The following is a 22,061-nucleotide window of genomic DNA, read 5'->3' on the forward strand; positions in this document are numbered from 1 at the left end:
TTGCAAATTCAAAAACAAACATGCCAAGGAAATTGGATCCTTTCTGGGAATATGGTGACCCTAAAACTCCGAATGATAGACAAAACTTGTATTGCAAGTTGTGTGGAAAGGAAATATTCGGGGGGGTGTACAGGTTGAAGTTCCACCTTGCACAAATCCCTGGACATGATGTGGGGCCCTGTCTAAATACAAATGCTGAAATTATCCAAAAAGCCATGAGAGCATTGGGAGAATTAGAGCACACTAGAGAGGCCAAAGAAGAACTCAAAAGGCAACTAAAAAGGTCAGCTGAAGGAAGTGGGCCAAGTGGCACTGGTTCTACTGCAGCGTCAGTCAATCCGGTAGCTGCATCATCATATTTTGTTCCTCGAACCACACCTGGTTCACAACCAACTATTGGTTCAATGCTAAAAAGAACTGAAAAAGAAAAAGCTGACAAGTTGATGACAAAATTTCTCCTCTGGAGTGATATTCCTTTCAGCATTGTAAGGAATAATCCATTTTTCCAACCTACTGTTGATGCTATTGCCAGTGTTGGCCCGGGGTACAAAATCCCTTCTCTTTATGATTTCAGAGGCCGGCTTCTTCAAGATGAAAAGCGTGACTGCACCCAAAGATTGGAGGATTTTAGGGCATCATGGGCACAAACAGGATGCACTGTTATGTCAGATGGTTGGACTGACCAAAAGGGGAGAACCCTTATAAACTTCTTGGTTAGTTGTCCCAAGGGGACTATGTTTATCAAATCTGTTGATGCAACTGATCAAATCAAAGATGCAAAAACTTTATGTGATTTGCTGGATGTGTTTATTTTGGAGGTGGGTGCAGAAAATGTTGTCCAAGTCATAACGGACAATGCTGCAAATTATGTTGCTGCTGGTAGAATGCTTATGGACAGGCATCCTGCTTTATTTTGGACACCTTGTGCTGCCCATTGTATTGATTTGATGTTAGAGGACATAGGGAAAATTCCCTTTGTCAAAGAGGTTGTTGACTCATCAAAAAGCATCACAAAATTTATTTACAACCACACATCTGTGCTTAGCTTGATGAGAAAATGCACCAACAACAAAGAGTTGGTGCGCCCCGCCATTACACGGTTTGCGACGAGTTTCATATCTCTTCAATCCCTCTTGAATTCTATGTGGGATTTGAAGAGAATGTTTCTTTCAGAGGAGTGGCGTGCTTCGTCAATGAGCCGCAAACCAGAAGGAGAGGCCGTCTGCAGAGTAGTTTCATACCAGGAGGACTTCTGGGCGGGAGTGCAGGAGGTGTGCGCTGTTACAGAACCTTTGGTAAAGGTTCTTCAGTTGGTTGATGGTGAGAAGCCCGCAATGGGCTATTTGTATGAAGCCATGGATAGGGCCAAAGAAGCCATTCGGTCCTACTATGATGACAAGGGAGATGATGGGTTCCAGAGACAACTCCTTCTATGGAACGTCATTGATGAGCGATGGAACAACACACTCCATCGTCCCATTCATGCTGCTGGGCTTTTCCTGAACCCTGCATTTTCTTATGCATGTGGGTTTAATTTTGATGTTGAGGTCGTGGAAGGATTATTAACCTGTGTCCAGAAGATGGTGAGATCTTCAGAAGAACGTATGGAGATCTCTAGACAAATTGAGCAATATAAGTTGTCAGGTGGCTTATTTGGCTTTGAGATGGCTGTCATTGATAGGACGGTTAAAATGCCAGGTATTTTTTAGTTTGTAGTATGTACTTTGTAACTTTGTTTCAAATTTCATTGTTTCTTCAAATTCCATTTTTTTCTTATGTTTATTTAAAATTTTATTTGTAATTTTGTTGTAGACGCATGGTGGAAGATGTATGGTGGCAGAGTACCCCTTTTGCAAAATCTTACCATACGCATCCTCAGCCAAACATGCAGCTCCTCGGGATGTGAGCGCAATTGGAGTGTATTTGAAAAAATACACAACAAGAAGCGCAATAGGTTAACACTTAAACATTTAAAATATTGCAAATTTCCAAATAAATTTTTGAATTCATTAAAGTTTTAAACAATATTTTTTTTATAATATTAATTATTAATTATTAATTTATTATTTCATGAACTTTGTACAGGTTGGAGTCCCATAGACTTAATGACATGGTCTATGTCTACTACAATCTTCGATTGTGGGTGAAACAACTAGAGAAGACACCTGATACGGAAGCCATCTCATTGGATGGGATTGACACCACTGCTGAATGGAGGGTTGAGACCGAGAGGCCTCTCATGGATCCCACTGAGGATTGGTTAGTGCAGGATGAGGGGGAGGAGGAGGAGGAGGAGGAGCAGGAGCAGGAGCAGGAGGAGGAGGAGTTGGAGGAGCAGGAGGAGGAGGTGACACCGCCTACCCGGGCTACCCGGGCTACCACTACCACCAGTAGAGGACGTGGTCTCCGTCCACCTCAGCCTCCTGTAGCTGCTACTACTAGTTCTTTAGCTTCTAGAGCACGTCAGACTCCACTGCCATTTCCACCAGCACAGGCACCAGCTTCTACATCTAGAGGGAAAGAGAAAGTTGTGCCATATTCTCGCAAGAGGGGCAGAGGAAATCAATAGGATTAGACTTTCATTTTATTGTATATGACATTATGACATGATGAGATACATTATCATATTTTTTGTTGATATTTTGAGGCTGAGTTGGACTTGGGACTCAGGACTTACTATTCAGGACATGATTCAATGTTATGTGTGATTTTAGCGCTAGAAATGATATTAAACATCTTATATATTAGTTTTTTTATCATATTTATGTGTCAATGTATTTATTTTATGTTGTAGATGGTTTAGATATTAAAAAAATTGAAAAAAAATGAAAAAAAATGAATATTTTTGTGCCAAACGATTTTTTCCCGCTTTTTTCCGATTTTTTCCCGATTTTAACGATTTTTTCCGCTTTTTTCCCGGCGCCGATTAAATCCCGATCGCGCTTTTAACAACATTGCTTGTAAGTGCTATTTCATGGTATATTTCTCTATTTTATGTCACATGTATAATGTATGGAATTTTCGTTCATGGAATCTATGTTTCTGCCCTAATTGAAGTGTGAAATTGTTTTTGTGAGGGTTTTGCATATGTTACATGTCTAAGTATGGTGAATGAATGTTCCTAGGTGTTTATTATTGCCTTGATAAGTCATCAAATTTCAGCAAGAAGAAGTATAAATTTTGTTGGTAACCTAGTCACTGCCCTTAGGGCCATGTAAATTTGTTGGGGAACTCCTTGATTGGGCATAAGATTCTCCAAAGATTGAAATCTCATTGACTGCATTCTCCCAATAGACTAGGCACTGGTCTGATACTCAATGATCACTTGAACGAAAATCTTTTCACCTCCCTCTCTCTCTTTTTCTAAGCCCTGACCCTCGCATCTCTTAGGGCATCACATGAAATCTATTGTAACCATCCACTTGGTGAGCGATTTGGAGGACAACTGCGCTAGGGTGTCCTCTAAGCCCTCACAAATTTTAAGAGAATTCCCATGGCTATGTTTGGAATTATCCCAAGCCCTAGCTCCAATTCTGTTCTTAGTCCTAGGTTTCATAGGTTAGTAGCTTCATCAAGAATCTATGCATCGAAAATTAAAGTCAAATCCAATCTCTTTGATCCTTTTCTCCTCCCTTACTTGGTCAAGACCTTTTGTTTGAAGTTTCACCCTAAACCCTTGACCTTGTTTGGGTCCACTAGGGCTTCTTTGTGGTCCCACAACCTTGTCACTCTAATTTCACAAGGATCATTTTAAGAGCCCTATTATCTTAGGATTCTTGGGTCTAGGGTACCCCTTATCAAGATATATCCCTAATCCCTAGGTTTGGGCTTCATCCAAAGCCTTTCTTGGAGAGCCCTACACCTTGCTTTCTAAGCAAACAATCTCTTTCATTTCAGTCTCTCCTATGAATGGGTTTATGAAATCGCTATCTTTGTATCATTGATATACCTTTTATAGTGATTTCCGGGACTCCTCCCATCAGTAAAAGTCCGTAAAGAGTAGGGGACATCAACTGAGGTGACAGTGGGTCCTTGTCCCATTGTTTCCACTTGGTCTAGTAGTTGTCTCTTTGGAGCCCCTCCTAGGACCCCTACTAGATTGAGCGATATATCCAGTATGACAATATTGATATATCATTTGTGGAGACTCCATTGGAAGAATGAAGCCCTACTTCTTCATTAAACTTCAAAGTTAATGCTTGTAAGGTGAAGCAAGTATCTATCAAGGCATTAAAAATTCACCCTGGCGACTCCACATTTGTTTTATATGAAGAATTATGAAAAATGGATTATTATCAAGAAGAGAATACCCTTGGTTCTCCATTCACAAAACTTAATGATCAAGATCTTCAAGAATTGCAAAAGACTAGGACCAATGTGTTGAGTTTTATGAAGATTTGGTGGAGAACAGGGATAAAGATTTCATACTCAAAATATTGTAGCAGATAGAGCAAGGAGATCTACTTGGTTAAATGTGCCTAAGAGAAAGATCTTAATCATCTCCTTGAGTTTGCTTTCCATACCTGTGATTTGAATATCTTGAATGAGCTAGTCAATAAAAGATATTATGATCCACAACAAAGTCATGTTATAGAAGCCAATGAATTAAACGATCGAGATGATCCTAAAGAAAAATCTGGAATGGGAGATGCCGATGAGAATAAGGGGTATGTAGAAGAATGGAGTGAGTCTAAGGAAAATCATAATGTCCAAGCAAATGGAGAACTCGTGGAGGACCTTTCGGATGTAGACGTGGGAATCAGGAACGAACATGGTATAGATGAAAACCCCACTCAAGCCCATAAGGATGAAGATCATGAGATAGGTTTTTTCATTCAAGAAAGGGGGTTGAAGGACGTGGATATTGTTGCTGAAGAAATTTAAGAAACTAATAATAAACCACTCATAAAATAAATAGTAGAAATATAGAAAAACTAGACATGGTGGGAAAGGCCTCAGCCTTACAGCATTCCTCACATTCTCATTCTCATTATTAAAATAATGTTTATGATACATACAAATACATGAGGAAGTTTGTTTCAAGATAGTGCGTCTATCTTGAACAAACTTGGTTGAGATATTTTCTCAACAAAACACTAATCTAGGAGAACTAGTTGGAGAGAGTCTCTCATCCTAACTAAACTCCCTAGTTTGAGGAACTAACTCCTAATTCTCAAGATTTGGTTTATTTAATTATAATTTTGGATTTATAATTGTTTTATTATGAGACTGAGGCCAACAGCTGCCCCATATGAGGTTGACATTTCTGAATTCTTCCACATAAATGAAGGGAAATGGGATATTAACCTTCATTTTCCAAATGACCCTATTTATGATACTAACATGGAAAATGAGGTTGAGATTGGTTTTCCCTTTCTTCAGAACATTGCTCACGATAATACACCTACTTGCACCATTGAAAGGGACAATCATCATTTTCCCATATATGAGGAAGGTCTATTGGAAGTAGTTGGCCCCACTAATGATATTTATGATGATATTAACGAGAGACTTACTTCCCCTTACCTTCTCCATGATCCCAATGACCTAGCTACATTATCCATGAGCCCTTACCTTGCCCTTTCTCATACCATCAACAATATTGATGAACCCTTTCCCCCTCCTGAGTATGATGTTGAGGAAGAGTCACTCATTAGATGTATCCCTTCTCCCTAGTCATACCCTCAGGACTTTGAGCACACAAGTATTTCTCCTTTTCAATGTGACCATCATAACGAGCAATCCATTTGTCGCATCTCCCCTCGTCCCAGGTCCCTTTTTATTTCCCATCATGACCTTAAGGTGACCACGAAACACGAGGTTATGAACAATAATCATGATAGGGAGTTCTTGAGCTTGGTCATTCATTCTTCCATTTTATGTTTACAAGAAAAGCTCTGAGCCTCTAAATTGATATCCTTCCCCTCATCCAAGATCCCTTTTTATATCATATGGATATCATATTTTCCTGCCTCCCACCCGCATCATCCTTCATGTATTTATTTCTATGGTTTGTTGCATAAGCAATCATATGGGCAAGAATTCTCATACTGACTGGATGATATGTCTGTTGCATTAGGTCTATGATTACACTTAGTACATGTATGATATCATATGCATGTTAGGGTAAGATGCATTGCATGTTGATTTTTTCATTAGAACTAACATCATATTCTTTTTATCATGCTAGATTAGCTGCATTTAAATTAAATTTGCATTAAGAATAAATTTCATTTCTTTTTATTGTTGATTTTATGTCCTAATATTAAGCATGGGTGATCATAAGACACCACAAAAACATGTTGCCCTGTGTGCTTAGTCTTTGATCTGCAGGTAACTGGTTTGTGGTCTCAAGAGATCGCTAGTGTTCTCATGACCTCCCCGTTTGAGTACGTTCGTGCATTCTACTGAGAGGTCATGTCCCAATTGGAGCTAGATGTTACCCACCACCTGTGGGTGACACCCATAGGAGAAAGTTTTCTCCTAGATGGTCCTTAGTCGACAACCAACAACCCCTTAGAGCCACCAAATAGCTCAATGTGCCACCATCTCCACCACTTGAGCCAGCCATTATGCTCCCTTGCCCATCTGTTATGATCATATGTTTGAAGGTGGGCATTCCAACCCCAAAGGTACGACTTTCATTATGTAGTTGGGTATCTTTGCTTACTTATCATGTGACATGGACACTTTTGGCTTGGAATAGTGGGGAGATTCAGTGGAAAGAATGGGCCTGGTTTGTGCTCTTGTCCCCTTGTCCAATTTGGTGGTTAACCTTGTATCCTAGTCCCATGGGATGTCCTTTACTAGCTACTAGGTTTAGGAGGGACACTACATGAGAAATCCCGATTTTGGTTGTGTGGCCCCGCTTCCCTATACAACATATATCACTCCCTTCCGCTCATTATAACCCCTTTCCACTTGTTTTCTATCTGGGTCCACAGTTTTCCATTGGGTTCGCAAGGAGTTAACCTCCCCCTCCCCTTGTCCACACTATAGGTCGGCCCTGGAACGATGCACCAGAGGTTGATGCAGCTAAAAATAAAGAAAAAAGCATAATTTGGCCACTCTCAACGGGAAATATACCATAAAATACAAAATATGGCCGCAACATACAAATTTAGCACACGGGCAAAAGCCATCATGAACTCTACCCCCTATCAGCATGGCCATCACCATAGTTCCTAGGGCCTTTATATGAGCCCCCTGCATCACTAAGGAACCCATGGTTGTCCCAACCCCTGGTGGGCAATGAACTACCCAACCTTAAGGGGGTATTCACTGCTCTATCATTCACATCATGCTCTCATCCCCTAGAGCCCCAAGCAGTTATAAAGGAAAAATCAATAAAAAGGAAAAAGGCATATGAAGAAGGGTGGAAAAAAAATGGTCAGAGTAACTCATGTACCACGATTTCTCCCTCCTACATCTATACACCCAAGTGCGGGTTTCCCTTATCATAGCTACCCTTGTACTGTGGCATGTGGCTTGGAGCCTTCCCCTAATGCCCCGCTCTGTTCCATCATTTATTGACATGACATCTGCCTCTTTATGGATGTACTATGGACTTCTCTCTCCCTTAGAGGTTGAAACCACCTAATAGGGTCCTTGGTTAACCTTCTTCTTGAACTTGGAGACACCTGTATACTTTAAAGCCCATTATGGAAGGACATGCCACTATGAAGTGTCCACTTGGTTCCATGATTTGTAAGCTCATTTACTCAATTGCACTAGTGATTTATTATACTGGAATGTGAGGAGACGCACTAGATCTTATACAAGATTGCAGGTGGGTCTTCATCTGTGGTTTGGTCTTCCTATATAGGGTCCAAGCCCTCTAGAGGGTCATATTGGCATTTGTAGGGGGAGCGTTGAGAGCCATGGGTCTCCACTATAGCAGAGAGCAGATTGCCACACCATGGGATCCATCAATACCATGCATCGCTTGCTCGTGTTCCACTTCTTTGATGATGATGATGGACTTGGAATACCTTGCCCAGCCGGTTACACACTTGGGAGTTGTTCCAGGGCCCAGATGATGATGTGTCTCACCATGAGAGACAAAGGGAGGGTTTGCATCATTGTTCCGGCCCTTACAAATGGGATACAACCTTGTTCAGTCCACTTGGAGACCCATGAGGATGTTTTTGTGCCCCCACAGCCACTTGGGAGCACCACAGGTCATTTACTTGGAGATCAAGGGGCCATCCCCTTTATCACTATATTTGGGGCCCTTCCACTCATCTTGGCACATGTTGGACTCCATTTGGCCTTTCAATGGCCCTCCTAGCCACTTGTTTATCATTTTGGCCCTCTTGAAAGGCGGCTTATTTTTCATGTTATGGATCTATCTTGGTGGGCTTGTTACCAAGGAATGTTATTTTGTACATTATTTTATTATTAGGGGCATCATTAAGCATAATTAGGCAAATCAAACCCTTAGAGGATGATATATATTGATGAGAGCCTCATTCACTTCTCATCATCACTTGGATTTGGATCATTGTTTCTTCTGGAATTTCACTATAGCTATTAGAGGACGAATTAGATAATCTTTGATGCATTTTGATATTTGGAAATCTTGTCTTGGTCTTAGAGCTTCGACTCTCTCTTTGATGATTGGATATATTCGCTATACTTGTAAGTGCTCTTTCATGGTATATTTCTCTATTTCATGTCACATGTATAATGTATGGAATTTTTGCTCATGGAATCTATGTTTCTGCCCTAATTGAAGTGCGAATTTGGTTTTGTGAGGGTTTTGCATATGTTACATGTTTAGGTATGGTGAATGAATGTTCCTAAGGGTTTATTATTGCCTTCATAAGTCATCAAATTGCAATGATAAGAAGTATAAATTTTCTTGTTAACCTTATTGTTTCCCTTAGGGCCATGCAAAGTTGCTAGGGAACTCCTTGATTGGGCATAAGATTTTCCAAAGATTGAAATCTCATTGACTCCATTCTCCTAATAGACTAGGCACTAGTTTAATCCTTGGTGATCACTTCAACGAAAATCTATTCACCTCCCTCTCTCTCTTTTTCTAGGCCCTAACCCTAGTGTCTCCTAGGGCATCACACGAAATATATTGTAACCATCCACTTCGTGATTGATTTAGAGCACAACTGCGCTAGGGTGTCCTCTAGGCCCTTGCAAATTCTGAGGGAATTCCCGTGGCTAGATTTGAAATTATCCCAAGCCCTAGCTCCAATTTTGTTCCTTGTCCCAGGTTTCATAGGTTAGTGGCTTCATCAAGGATCATTACATCGAAAATTCAAGTCAAATCCAATCTCTTTGACCCTTTTCTCCTCCCTTACATGGTCAAGATCTTTTGTTTGAAGTTTCACCGTAAACCCTTGACCTTGTTCAGGTTCACTATGGTTTCTATGTGGTCCCACAACCTTGTCACTCTAATTTCACAAAGATCATTTTAAGAGCCCTATTCTCTTAGGAATCTTACGTCTAAGGTACCCCTTTATCAAGATATATCCCTAATTCCTAGGCCTAGGCTTCCTCCAAAGCCTTTCTTGGAGAGCCCTACACCTTGCTTTTTAAGCAAGCAATTTCTTTCATTTGAGTCTCTCCTATGAATGGGTTTCTAAAATCACTACCTCTGCATCATTGATATACCTTTTATAGTGATTTCCTTAATACTGGGACTCCTCCCATCGGTGAAAGTCCATAAAGAGCAGGGGACATCAACTGAGGTGACAGTGGGTAAGCACATGGAAAAATTGTTGCCACTTGGTCTAGTAGTTGTCCCTTTGGAGCCCCTCCTAGGACCCTTATTGGATTGAGCGATAATATGGACTACATCTTTGGGCCCTACTTCAACAGTGGGGAAGTTGCTTCATTCATCTCATCAAAAGAAAAGGCAAGTACATGGAAAAATACATCATTATACCTCCATTCCTAAGAGTGACTTGAAATTCGGCTACTCAAATTGTAGCAATCGCAACACCAACAGGCTTGTGTTGTCCTCCTGAGACTTTTGACTGTAAACATGACCTACTTCTAATAAGTGCATTGTTGTCTTGAACTTCGTGCCCAACGATTAATAAAGAAAGCCGAATTTTGCCATGATCCTTGAAATCCGCTACTCGGGTGCAAAAATTGACTGCACCATTGTGATCCTTGCAAAATTATGGTTAAAATGAGTATAAACTTGGCCACATTCCGCCACTGTCAATTCTGGCCCCATAGGGAATCTTTTAGATTCTTCATAGCGATAAAAATATACTTAGAATATTCTCTAACATATACTCTAAGAACATTCCTAGAATCTTCTTGAGATTCATGTATGCGTTGGCCAGTGTGCACTCTCTTCTCTCATGTGTTCTCCATGGTTCCCTTTGAACCATTCAAATGGAATTTTATAACAAAGTTTGAGGGTGAATAACACAAAGTATGTGGTTGGTACAATGGTTGGCATAGTCATATTAAGTTACTTGTTGTGGGGAAGGTTTTGGGTTTAAAACCCATGGACTCCCTATTTTGCTTTGATATAGTTTGAAAGCCCAATTTTGGTTTTAATATAGTTTTGAAACCATATAATATATGGTAAATGTATGTCCATATTGTAACGACTCCCCAAACAATGAGAATAAGACAAAAATGGAGGTTGCACCATTCCAAGGCCACTTGGGCCTAATTTGAGGTGCCATTTGGCACCATGTGATTAGGCCATGTGGCAGGCCCTCATTGGTCCACATCATAGCCATCTCCGCCACCTACTTGCCATGTGTCAACTTGTGGTGTTGCCACGTCACCCACTTGTGGGTCCCCCTGATTTGTTGACTGGGCTACCACATCAGCTCTATGAGTCCCACCAGGGTTATTGACTTTTCTACCATGTGGAAGCCTAGGGGAGTGCCATGTGGCACCTTGAATTGATTTTGACTTTGAATTTTGCCTAGTTTGACCAAAACTTTGACTGACTATAACTTGCATGCAAACTCGGATTGAAGTGTCGTTTGCACCGTTGGAAATCTTGTGATGACATCTTCGATCTAGTACTGGTTTCACTGCAATCCAGGGACTTCCATTTTTGAGGTTCTCTAAAGCCACTTGGATTAGTGAGTAATAGGGACATTGCTCCTTTATCAATGAGAATTGAGCCTTGTCCAATCTAGAGTACCTTCACCTAGCCTATTTCATCACCTTGAGCCATGTAGTTAGAGTATCGTTATAGGTAAATAATTGGGAAGCCTCCCTTGTGGTAAAATTCCACTAAAGAGCAAGAGGAGAATTGTTGAGGTCACAGCCGAAATATCTCATTGTAGTTACAAGGTCTAGCCCTCGCATTGTGAACCCCATCATTACGCTTGCTGAATTTTGCAGCAATAGCACTGACAAAATCAACCAAAAATTCCACAACTACCTCTTCTTTCCAGTTGATGTATAGTGTGGACACAATGCTCCCTTTATGGATTAAATCCTCAGTAGCGAAATTGCTTCAAGACATGGTGGAGGAGCCTAATGATTTGAACAAGAGAAATTCTCAGCTGATCGAAGCTTAAAGATGGAGAGCACTGGTCTACGACAAAACCCAACAATATCAAGCTAGAATGAAGAGAGATTTTTGACAAAAAGGCCAACGGCAAAGTACTCAAAGAAGTGGATCAAGTTCTTTTGTGGTAAAAATGGCATATAGAACTAGAAAAATATGGGACATTTAAGCACCTATTGTTGGGACCCTAATCATTCATTCAACTGCAAGTACTAATTGTTTCAAGTGGCTGCCAACTTGAGTGGGCCTAACGGTTAAGAACATATGCTTCGTCGAAGGAGATCATAGGTTAAAAACCAAAAGAGGTAGGGTTTGTACATGTTGATTGATTAATATTGGCTGAACATTGTGATGAGGCTAGAGGGGTAGATAGGTCCCTCAAATAATCATTGTTGGGAGTGTTTCTAGTCAATGCTTGTCAAGTCACATGTTTGTGCTAATAATGGATTTTACACCCAATTTTTTCTATCAAATAAAATTTTAAGTGTACATGTATGTATGGTGAACTTTTGAAGCTGCCTATAAATGCGGAGCACGTGTAATGTTTCACTTAGTGAAATCAAGTAACGAGGTTACCACTATACATAGTAGGTTACATTCAATTTCAGTTCAATTTATTTTCCCGACTTGGCAAACGAAACTATTTTGAGCAGTGTCACCAAGGCCCAATGGATAAGGCCATATTTTGATACAAGAAGAGTCTGCAGAAACAGAGATGTCGAGGTTCACTTACGGGGAAGTATAATGTACCCATGTGGAACCAATGTTGAAGCTAAAAGCTACACCCTTATTTTCGTGCAAACGAACGAAAGCCAAGTCCTACCGCTAGGCTAGGGGATCAGAGGGTTGTTGCTGCATTTTTTGTAGGAGGGAAACGGGGTTTTTGGAGCCGGGGAATTTTTCGGAGCTACCACATTTTGCAATTGGGAAAGTCCACATGGAGCCCTCAACTCTGGACCGGCGAAATTATGACGTTGCCACAGATTTTGTCAGGAAAGGCCCCACCAAACCCCCCATAATGCTACGAAGTAAGTTTTCGGCACCGGGGGTTTTGTGATGTTGCCTCAGGTTCGATCGGGTAGCGCGCCCTGTCCTCCCCTCTCCTCCCTTCCCCAAAAACCTTGACAACACGAGGAGGCAAGTCTTCAACACCAATTGAGTACTTTAAGGAAGCCCAAATCTCAGTTGTAACCTCCACCTGAACGCCCATGGCGCAGAGACCTCTCACTCTCCGGGGGAAAGCATGGTCATCACATGCCCTCCTACGGAGCCTCCAACAAACCCCCGACTCCAATAATTAACTAGCAATGACATGTCACGCCAAGTTGCCACGAGCCGTGAGGTGCACATGGGTTCGTTACGAGGCCCTGGTCAATGGGGTTTGATAGGGCAATAACATCACCAACACAAAAGCTTGATAGGTGACAGACCATGTGACCCATATCTGACACAAAAGCATAAAAACAGCTAATATCTGATATATATATATATATATATATATATATATATTTATATTTTAAATTATTATTATTTTATTTTATTTATGGCTAAAACAACATAAGTGATCAATATCACATATTTAAAAAAAAATCATAAATTATTTTATATAACTTTCCTGGTGAGGCTTTTAAAAACAAGAAAGAAAGCAGGGAAAGTGAAGCAGATATTATGCACCTAGTAAATTTATTTAGTGAGGGTTTGTTGAAGCATTTATTCCGAGGCCTCACAGAAAAAAGAGTGGAATACATCAAGCAAATGAAGAAGCAATCTGTTCCATAATTTTCTTTCTTTTTATATAACTTCTTTTAAATGAATTAATTTGCACTATTTTAAATAAATCTTAATTTTGTCGTGAATATTATTGATGATGATGATGGTGGTGGTGGTTAACGTCCACTGAGACCAAATTGGTCTATCGGAATTTTCTTAGTTTCTAATTGTCTGGCTCCTCGTCTTTTTTGGCGAGATTGGTGCTGTAGCTTTATTCTTTTTTTCTACGGTCTTCCAACTTTCTTTATCTTGCATCCCCCTCATCTCTTCTGGTTCTTGGGACATTGGTGTCTTAGCTTCGCGATCTACTGTGTTCATCCTTTTGAAGATAATCGGAGAAGAAGTTTGGTCTAGGAGCTCTGCTTCGCTGTTAAAAGAAGATTTATTTTGTGCGGTATTCGAGTCCTCATAACTGTTGATGCTTGAGGGGTTGTCGAGTTCACTCTTTTGTTGTTGGGCAGGGCTTTCCCCCTGGTTGTCTTGAGAGTTGTTTCTTTCTTGCCCGAATTTTTGTGATTCAGAGTTTTCTCGAGAGTATTCCTCTTTGATGACAGTGTAGTGTTCTTTTTGTGCTCCTTCCCACCATGTAGATCTGTGGTGATTTTTTTTAGCAGAATTTTTCTGGGAGGCTTTTGGGCAATTTTTGGCTAGGTGGCCTGTCTCAAAGCAGGATCGACATCTGAAGAGGACACTTTCATAATCGAGTTTCTGGTTCCACACATAGTCTTTACTTGTTAGGTGTATTTCAGCTGGGAATCTGGCGCTGAAGTCCATTTCCACACAGATGCGTGCATAGGTGGTTCTGGCATATTCCTCTGTTTCTGGGCACCTGCAGTAAAATTTTCCAATTGCATTTCCAATGGCTTTTAGCGAAGAGAAATTCTAGAGATGCAAGGGTAGGTTTGACAATCTCACCCAAACTGGTGCTGAGGTTATGACTATTGTTGAGGGATTGAATGATGGGTTCCATGGCCTCATGAATAGGCCTGATTTTTCCCAAAACCAATGGCTGGAATCTAGAATACATTGTCTGCTTTCAAGGTTTTCAAAATCTACTATAAAGAAACCCCTAGCACAGGGGTAGATATTAATTGCATTAGGAATTAGAGGCTTCCATACCTCCGAGATCCAACTGTGTAGCGCTGTCAGCTGCGGCCAAAAACCATTGAATCGACAAATTAGGGCACTTTCAGAGAATTTCAAAGCCTCATCGAGTGAGGCACCACCTGGACAGTGAGAGCTGGGGCTTCACTGACGATATGCGCTGGAGCTTGCCCCTCAGAGGCGGACGACACTGAGACAACAGCTATTTTCGCGAAGCTGGGAGCCATCTGGAGAATGCTCTCCTGGGAGCCATCTGGAGAATGTTCTCCTGCTAAGTATATAAAGAATATTCTAAAATATTCCATAAAATTTAAATTAAAACCATCCATCTAATAATTATTAATAATTAAATTAAAATTCTAAAAACAATTACATATAATATAAACAATATCCAACCCATTGCCCTATAAACCTCCAAATCGAGAAGAGGGCTTGTTTAAAAGATTCTATGGAAAAGTCTTCCTTCAGCTACAAACCTCTAAATCTAGTAAATGAGGGCTCGTTTGAAGGCTGTTGGGCCACAGAATTAGGGAAAATATTCATGATGTTTAAACGCCAAATCTAGTAAATGAGGGCTCGTTTGAAGGCTGTTGGGGCATAGAATTAGGGAAAATCTTCATGATGTTTAAACGCCAATTTGGCCCGCATTTTTATCAAGGAAGCACAACAATGCGATAGATTGTTTTATGTACCCCTCATTCAAAATTATGAATGAACAGTCATGCTATTAATCATCTGGCATTCGCTATTTCACAGACAGCATGGAGCACGATGACAGGAGACCCTTGGCCTTTGGTCACTTCATCCAAAAAGGGAAGCCTCACATGGAAGAGTTCGAAGGGAATAAAGGAAATCAAAATAAGCATGCCCCGCTACTTATAAATCAACTTCTCAGTATGGGGCATCTGTCGAAAGCCTGCTCCATAAAATGATTCCCTCGAAGATCACTTAGAATATATGAGACGGCAGAACGAAGGAGGGAGCTCAATTAGAGGGGAAAAAATCAAAACAACTAGAGAACCCAGCTCGCACCTGGGAGCAACCTCAAATAAAAAGTCACAATCCATAGAGGAAATTATCAGCGGTCATTTTTGGAGACAATTTTAGCTGCGCATGAGAGAGAGGCAGAGACTTCCTGAGAGCAGAGAGCTTTATTGCATGGAATCCTGAACAAAGGCTTAACCACTCTGTTATATGTCTTTTTTTCTAAAATTATGTGTTAAGAACTTAAGATCGTCTTGTGTTATTCATTTCCCTCCTCCTCCTGAGACTTTGTGATTGTAACGGTTAATGAAATTGTTGGAGGCAATTGACAATGTTGTTTAATGGTATTTTGTTTGCTGGCTATTGTGGTTTAATGTTTGGAAAAAGTTTAATGGAATATGCTAATGGCAGGATTGTTGTTCTAATGGCAGGATTGTGATAATGCAGAGTGGTTTTGTTTTGGATACCGTGATACTATATTTTGTTCATCAACATTTGTCATGTTTCCTTTGTGTGATTGAATCGTTAATCCTACTGGAATTAGATCATTAGTATCGTTTCCCTTAATTTGTTAATGAAGGGGAATTCCATGTTAACTATCTCATGACTCTGCAAATCTTTGTGTTATTTCCACCATCTTTTGTACCTCCATCTTAAGCCAATGTATCACATAGTGAGGGAAAAAGGTACCCAAGGAAAGGTTCCGTGTAGTTTAAGCTCTGTTGTTGACTCATTTGTTTTCCTGTCCTAAACATTGTCATTTGGTTAACACAGTACTGTGTTCGAAAGTTCAAAGTTCAAACTCAAGGGAGAACTAGAGACAATCTCGTTGGGCTATAAAAGCACCAGCCCAAAAGATCTGAGAGTTGTTGCTGCACTGATAGCATGATAGTGGTTCGCAGGTTTTGCTAATACTTAAGGGCTTTCCCCCTTGGCTAGAGGACTCTTCCTCCTTGGCAGCTTTGTATTCATATTTGAATTGTTGCATTTCATAACAGGAATCTGACCACCTAAACCAATCAATCCCCTAGCCACAAGGCGTCCATCTCCTTGTCATAGGGCGATATTTCCACCTTGGTTTCTACTTTGAAAGAGGAACCCATCTTCAATAATGAACCAACTCCTATATTACTTAACTCTGTGTTGGGATTGCTCCTAGTGGGCTTTTGGTGGATGCTCACATGTGATATTGTGACAGAGATTATTAAAATCTGTAGAAAATGAGCGATATTGGTCAATTATTCGTCCATGTTACTGACATTGCTATCGAGGTTCGTCCATGTTCCATGTGACTTTGTAAATTGCTCTCCATTTCTTTGTTTAGCTAAGATAAATTTTTACTATGAAATATTCATAATCTCTCAAAACTTCTTTGAGAAACAATGATTTCATATCAACTTGATATCATTTTACAGCCCAGTATGATGTGTAAATTTTGCTCATGTGGATTAAAATTAAAAATCTTAAATAAATAAATAAATAAATAACAATACAAAACATTTAAATAATGTGGACTCATAAAAAAATTTGCAAGTGAAAAAATTGGATCCCTTTCAGCTCATGTTAGATTCAAATTTAAGATGAATCTATGCTGATATATAAAGTCACTATCTCATGTTTAGTTAAGATAAAATTTTACAGTGAAATATGCATAATCTCTCAAGAATTTTTTGAAAAAAATGATTTGATACCAACTTGATGCCCAGTGGAATTAGTGCAACAAACGCAATGAAATTATCTCACTAACTCATATATACAGTCACTAAGTTATAACAAGAAATCAAATAAAAGAATAGAAATGGATTATGGCAACATCATATGAAATATAATTGGGCAGAATATCAACTCGAAAATTGCATTAAATGAATAACTTTGTACAACATGAAGGTTTACAACACATCTACCATCCATTACTGACTATCTAATCACTATATCATTATGATATTTAGAAGGTGAATAATTAATATGCTCCGAGGCCAAAGCTTTCTGTTTGTTCATATCTATTATTATATAGTTATACGAGTGCCAAGAACATAAAGAGGTTGACGGTGATTCGTTGTGATTGTTGACTTATGTAGGGTTATTTGAGCATGTCCACAACACAGATATTAGCATCTCCACAACACAAAATGTTGCTACTTTAATGTGCGACTAGAGTTGTGTGACCATACTTAGACAATAACTATGGAATGAACCCGTATCAGCGTGACTCCTCCAATCATGATTTAATCAATCTCTTGACTCCATTTGAGACTGCTTCTCTACTAGTTCTACATCCATCCAACCAAAAACCACCAATGCAGCCAAAACTAGCATGCTTTTGGCTCACAAATCTATAGCTCCAACAACTTAGAAGGTCTATCATCACTCATATTAATGACGAATAAAGTAAAAAATAGTTATAAACTCGTACAACCCCTTCCTAATTAATTTATTTACTCATATTGCACCTTTCATATTAGTAACTTACACAGCCCTCTTCATATTGACAATTTGTATGATGGTTTTCATATTTTTTAATATTGCACATCAATACAGAGATAAGTGTAAGTCTACAACCACAAAATTCTAAGGCCAAAACTAAAGCTCATGCTGTTGTAGTAAATGTTTATATGTGTATCTTGAAATTAGAGGAAAATTGCAATAAAATTACCTCCTTGACGTTGCTTTAGTTCCATTATTCTTCAACACTAATGGTGGTTTGTTTACACGAAGTATGGTGCAATAATCAAACCCAGAACCAAACCTTTATAGTATATGTGTAGTACAATGAAGATATGAGGAAAGATTTGATATGTAAGTATGTCCAAAAGCATATAAGGATTTCATTTTTCATAGCAATGGCTGAAATTGTTGCAATTGTGAAGGGAAGGGAAATTGTGCATTAAATGAGAAAAAAATATTCTGATAAAGAAGACAATGGTTGTAATATTTTCTATTTATAATAGTCCTTGTGTATAGAGTGAGTTAATAAGTAGACAAACTTTTTTTTTCGAGTGAATGCCTTTTTCCACCGAGGTAAAGTTCTGCCTTGATACTCTCATTTTTTCAAAAATTCCAATAATCTGGGTTGTTTTAAAATGGGCCAAAAGTATAAGAACAAAGATCTATGGTCAAGGTCCCCATCAATCAAATGAAACTATGACTTCTAGCAAACTTCTAACAGGATTTGGGACAAAATCTCAAATGATTTTGTTTACTTATAAACTTAACTTAGGTAGGACAACCCATTAATATATGTAGATAATTTCCTTTTAAAAACAGGTCAGCTTCATAAATGAGCATTACAGCCTGCTGCTAATGAGCAAAGCTATTACTAAGTGGTACAAAAGCCATAAATGGGTCCTTTCCTATATTTTAAGTCTTATTCCTTTTTCCTTTTTCTTACAAGACTATTTGCTCCTTTCTTAAGAAAGGTTGTCCACTAATGATTTCGAAGATGTATTTTGTTGTGTTAGTTACTGAGTTGATATGGAGGGCCACAACAAATAAGGGAAAGGTGTGGATACTAAGGGCTGATTAAAAAATGTAAAACAGCATGAGGTATTTTGAAAATATTGAGTATAGAGGAAACTAGGAGAGGTGGATCCTTAGTCCTAGTTTCAAAGTGTATAGGCCAATCAATAGGTGAGATAAAAGGGAACTTGAAAGTCCTCTATTCAATGAATCAGTGAAGTGATGGAAAGAACATAGAAAAACATACTTAACCAACTGTTGATCCAACCTAAGGAAACAACACTCAGTCCTGCAATAAACAATAAAGGCCCATTACATGTTCTTAGTGCATATAAATGTCATATTATCATATGCTGCACCTTTTAGCTTATCAAATCATAATCCATTCTATGAGATTACAGCAGTCAACATATACAGTTGTTTAGGCATGAAGCTCTGTTAAACAAGTTCTGCAAACAGAATGATTTCTACTACAATAAAATGGGTGATCTCGTGGTAAAGATACTAGTAGGATTACAATTCATCTAGAATCGACGCTAGCAAAGGGGAATGCTGTAGAAGAAAACAGAATAACAATTTTTGCCATGAAATCGAATTCAAAGGGGCATCTGGAAGAACAAAGGATAGGTGTTAGAGTTTCATTGGACGATACTCGCAGGTTTCACTCTTTAGCCTTGTTATGTTTTTCATCCAGGCGAGTTTTGTACCTATGGTTACAACCTTTGGTCTTTTGTCTATATGTCGAAAGCCAGTGGAACTTTGAAAAGTGAGTTTGTTGAGTCTTTGACCCAAAAATAGAGCTTTTATCTTTGACTTATGTGTAGATTGATGTCAAGGTACCACTGTGATCTGTGCTCTGAATAAATCATGTGCATGTGCTCTAGGTGAGCCCCAGAGTAACACTACATACGATAGCCATTCAGACTTAGCAGGAAACACTCGAAACAAAATTCTATCACTACTGAGAACAGTCAAATTGTTTTGATTCCTTTGTCCGCCCATTTGAACTTTTGCTTGTTTTCCTTCGCCGCCAAGTTAATGTGGAATTTTTGTGCATCATTTTCTCATGAAGAGTTTGTTCTCTCATAAAGCTACAAGTTTCCTCGAATATTAAACAAAAATATTCAAACCAGAGTCTCGTGCAATGAATAACCTATTAAGAAACCCCTAATCAAATCCTATGGCATCTTACTACAAGAAAGGAGCAGATTGCACCTCGTCTAAGGTTGAATTTTGTCCGCCTCAATTTTTCATTGTCAGGTTTGGCTTGGGCTGCAAATGCCACTGTGAGGAATGTTCACATTTCCTTGTTCCAAATAACATGTACTGACCATCTTATTGGCTTCTAATAAACAACTAAATTACTGTAGCTTTTCTATTAGTCTATAAATTATTTTGTGGTACTTTCATACGTAATCTTACCTTTCTTGATGGAATGCCAAAACCATATTGGTAGAATTTTCTACCAGTATGATCCCTCAAAACATATTGGCCATATGCTACTGCATTAGTACTAAACCTAACAGGTGATGAAGTCTCATGTTATTGTGCCAGTCCATGAAATGTGTTCTCAGGGATAAGGAGTTGAAGGATATACAAAGCCCCTTGATAGCTCACAATGCTTTCTTAAGTCAGTATTCTTGTGAGCAGGTGCACATGTACCCAAATGGGTATTGATTTCCACTGTTATGTGTTTCCTCTCTGAATGATGCCAATATGCTATGCGTAAAAGATCACCGCATTTATACAGTAGAATCCCAAAAGGATGCCTCAGAAGAGCTTATATCTTCTTTTTTCTCTGAAGACAAAGTTGGCCTAGGCCTTTGTATCAAAGTAACTTCGGGCATGAAAACACTGTCCTAGCTTAATGGGTTAATTATTCTTTATTGTTCTCTTCATGCGAGGTAAACCTGGTTAGGGATTTCCTTCCACGTTAATGTGATTGTGTGCTTTGTAGGTCACCATCCTTTATTGTTGTCTCCATGATGTCTTTTCATGCGTAATTTTATTAAAAATCAAAGTTATATATTCAGGATTTCATTTCACTATTCTTTCTGATTATGGAAGTAAAATCATGATGATAAAAAAATCATTAGAAGCTGTTACATACCTTCTCAGAGACAATGAGAAAATGAATTCATAACAAACATAAACATAAAAGTTATATTTTAGCAATAAAAAAACATACGAATTCCTTAAACTCTGCAAAATATGAGTAAAATAGAAAACCAAAGCCATGTCACTATAATAAGGAAACCAAAACGAACAAACAGCTAGCATATAATGCTAAAAGCTCATAAAGCCATACTCGTTAAAAGCTCACCTCTCTTTGATGGGCTCCTCAATGTTCTGCTCCTTCGCCCCCATGTGGGCACTTTCTTCATTGCCAGCAGCAACTTCCACATTAGCTTCTAGCTGAGGAGGAGAGCTATGCTCATTGTGAGCCCAAGCTGAGACGAGGGGATGATGGCACTGTATATAGAGATTAATTTGGTGGCTGATAAATGCTTCTTTGTCACCCAATTTAACTCCAAATTCTCCCTCCAGCTTCTGTCTTATGCTATCTGCTGTGGTGATGGAACTGAAATCCATCTCTCTTAACAGCGTTTCAAGCCTGCCCAGTAATTCTTCATCAGAAACCATGGTATCCTCTCCTCTGTTTTGGTTCTACAATGCTACTAACTGACCCCAACTAGATTATCAGTATTCCTATTCCCATGAACCTGGAAAGTATTTGGCCTTCAGGCTCTGCAACTGATGTCAGTGCTCCCTGAGAGTTTTTACATACGACCACCTCCTTAAGCTATTGGCGAGTTTGCCTCTCAGCCTATGTGTATGATCCCCCAACTTTCACAACAAACCCACGTATTGATCGATGTAATTCAATCCCATATGCATTGGTATCTAACCACCTCCTTATACTAAAATCTCCATCAATTAAATATATATTTTTCTCGTAAGTGTATCTTTGTGCATTCGCCTTTTCACCAACCATGAAATATCCAAACTTTAGCTAGTGGGCCTTAAAATATGTCCATGGCCCATATACACCGGGTTGTTCAACATTTTAGCTGGTTAAGTCACCTAGGAAGGTTGATGACATTTAAATTTCATTCTCATGTAGATATGAATGACTTCCAGAACTTTGGTTTTTATATGCTGACCCTACAATGTATATGATGTAAGAATGACTTCAAAACATTAAAATTTAAAATTCTATATCTCAATTTTACTTTAC

At 39.2% G+C, this 22,061-nt stretch overlaps 1 protein-coding gene across 2 annotated transcripts in view; it reads right to left on the reverse strand.

Annotated features, from left to right (window-relative positions):
- Positions 1–21,742, reverse strand: part of LOC149146605 (upstream activation factor subunit UAF30-like) — a 198,133-nt gene extending 176,391 nt beyond the window's left edge. Inside the window, exon 1 of one of the 2 annotated variants that reach the window (XM_089446785.1) lies at positions 21,147–21,742. In XM_089446785.1, coding sequence (XP_089302911.1) covers positions 21,147–21,466 — 320 coding nt within the window. In that variant the 5' untranslated portion in view covers positions 21,467–21,742. The remainder of the gene's footprint in view (positions 1–21,146) is intronic. The other variant, XM_089446784.1, reaches the window with a different exon arrangement.
- Between the last annotated feature and the right edge of the window lie 319 nt (positions 21,743–22,061).

The sequence above is a fragment of the Pinus tabuliformis genome, chromosome X (genome assembly GCF_031772625.1).
Source record: "Pinus tabuliformis cultivar Carrire ecotype Pingquan chromosome X, CPIR1, whole genome shotgun sequence".
NCBI classification, from domain to species: Eukaryota; Viridiplantae; Streptophyta; class Pinopsida; order Pinales; family Pinaceae; genus Pinus; species Pinus tabuliformis.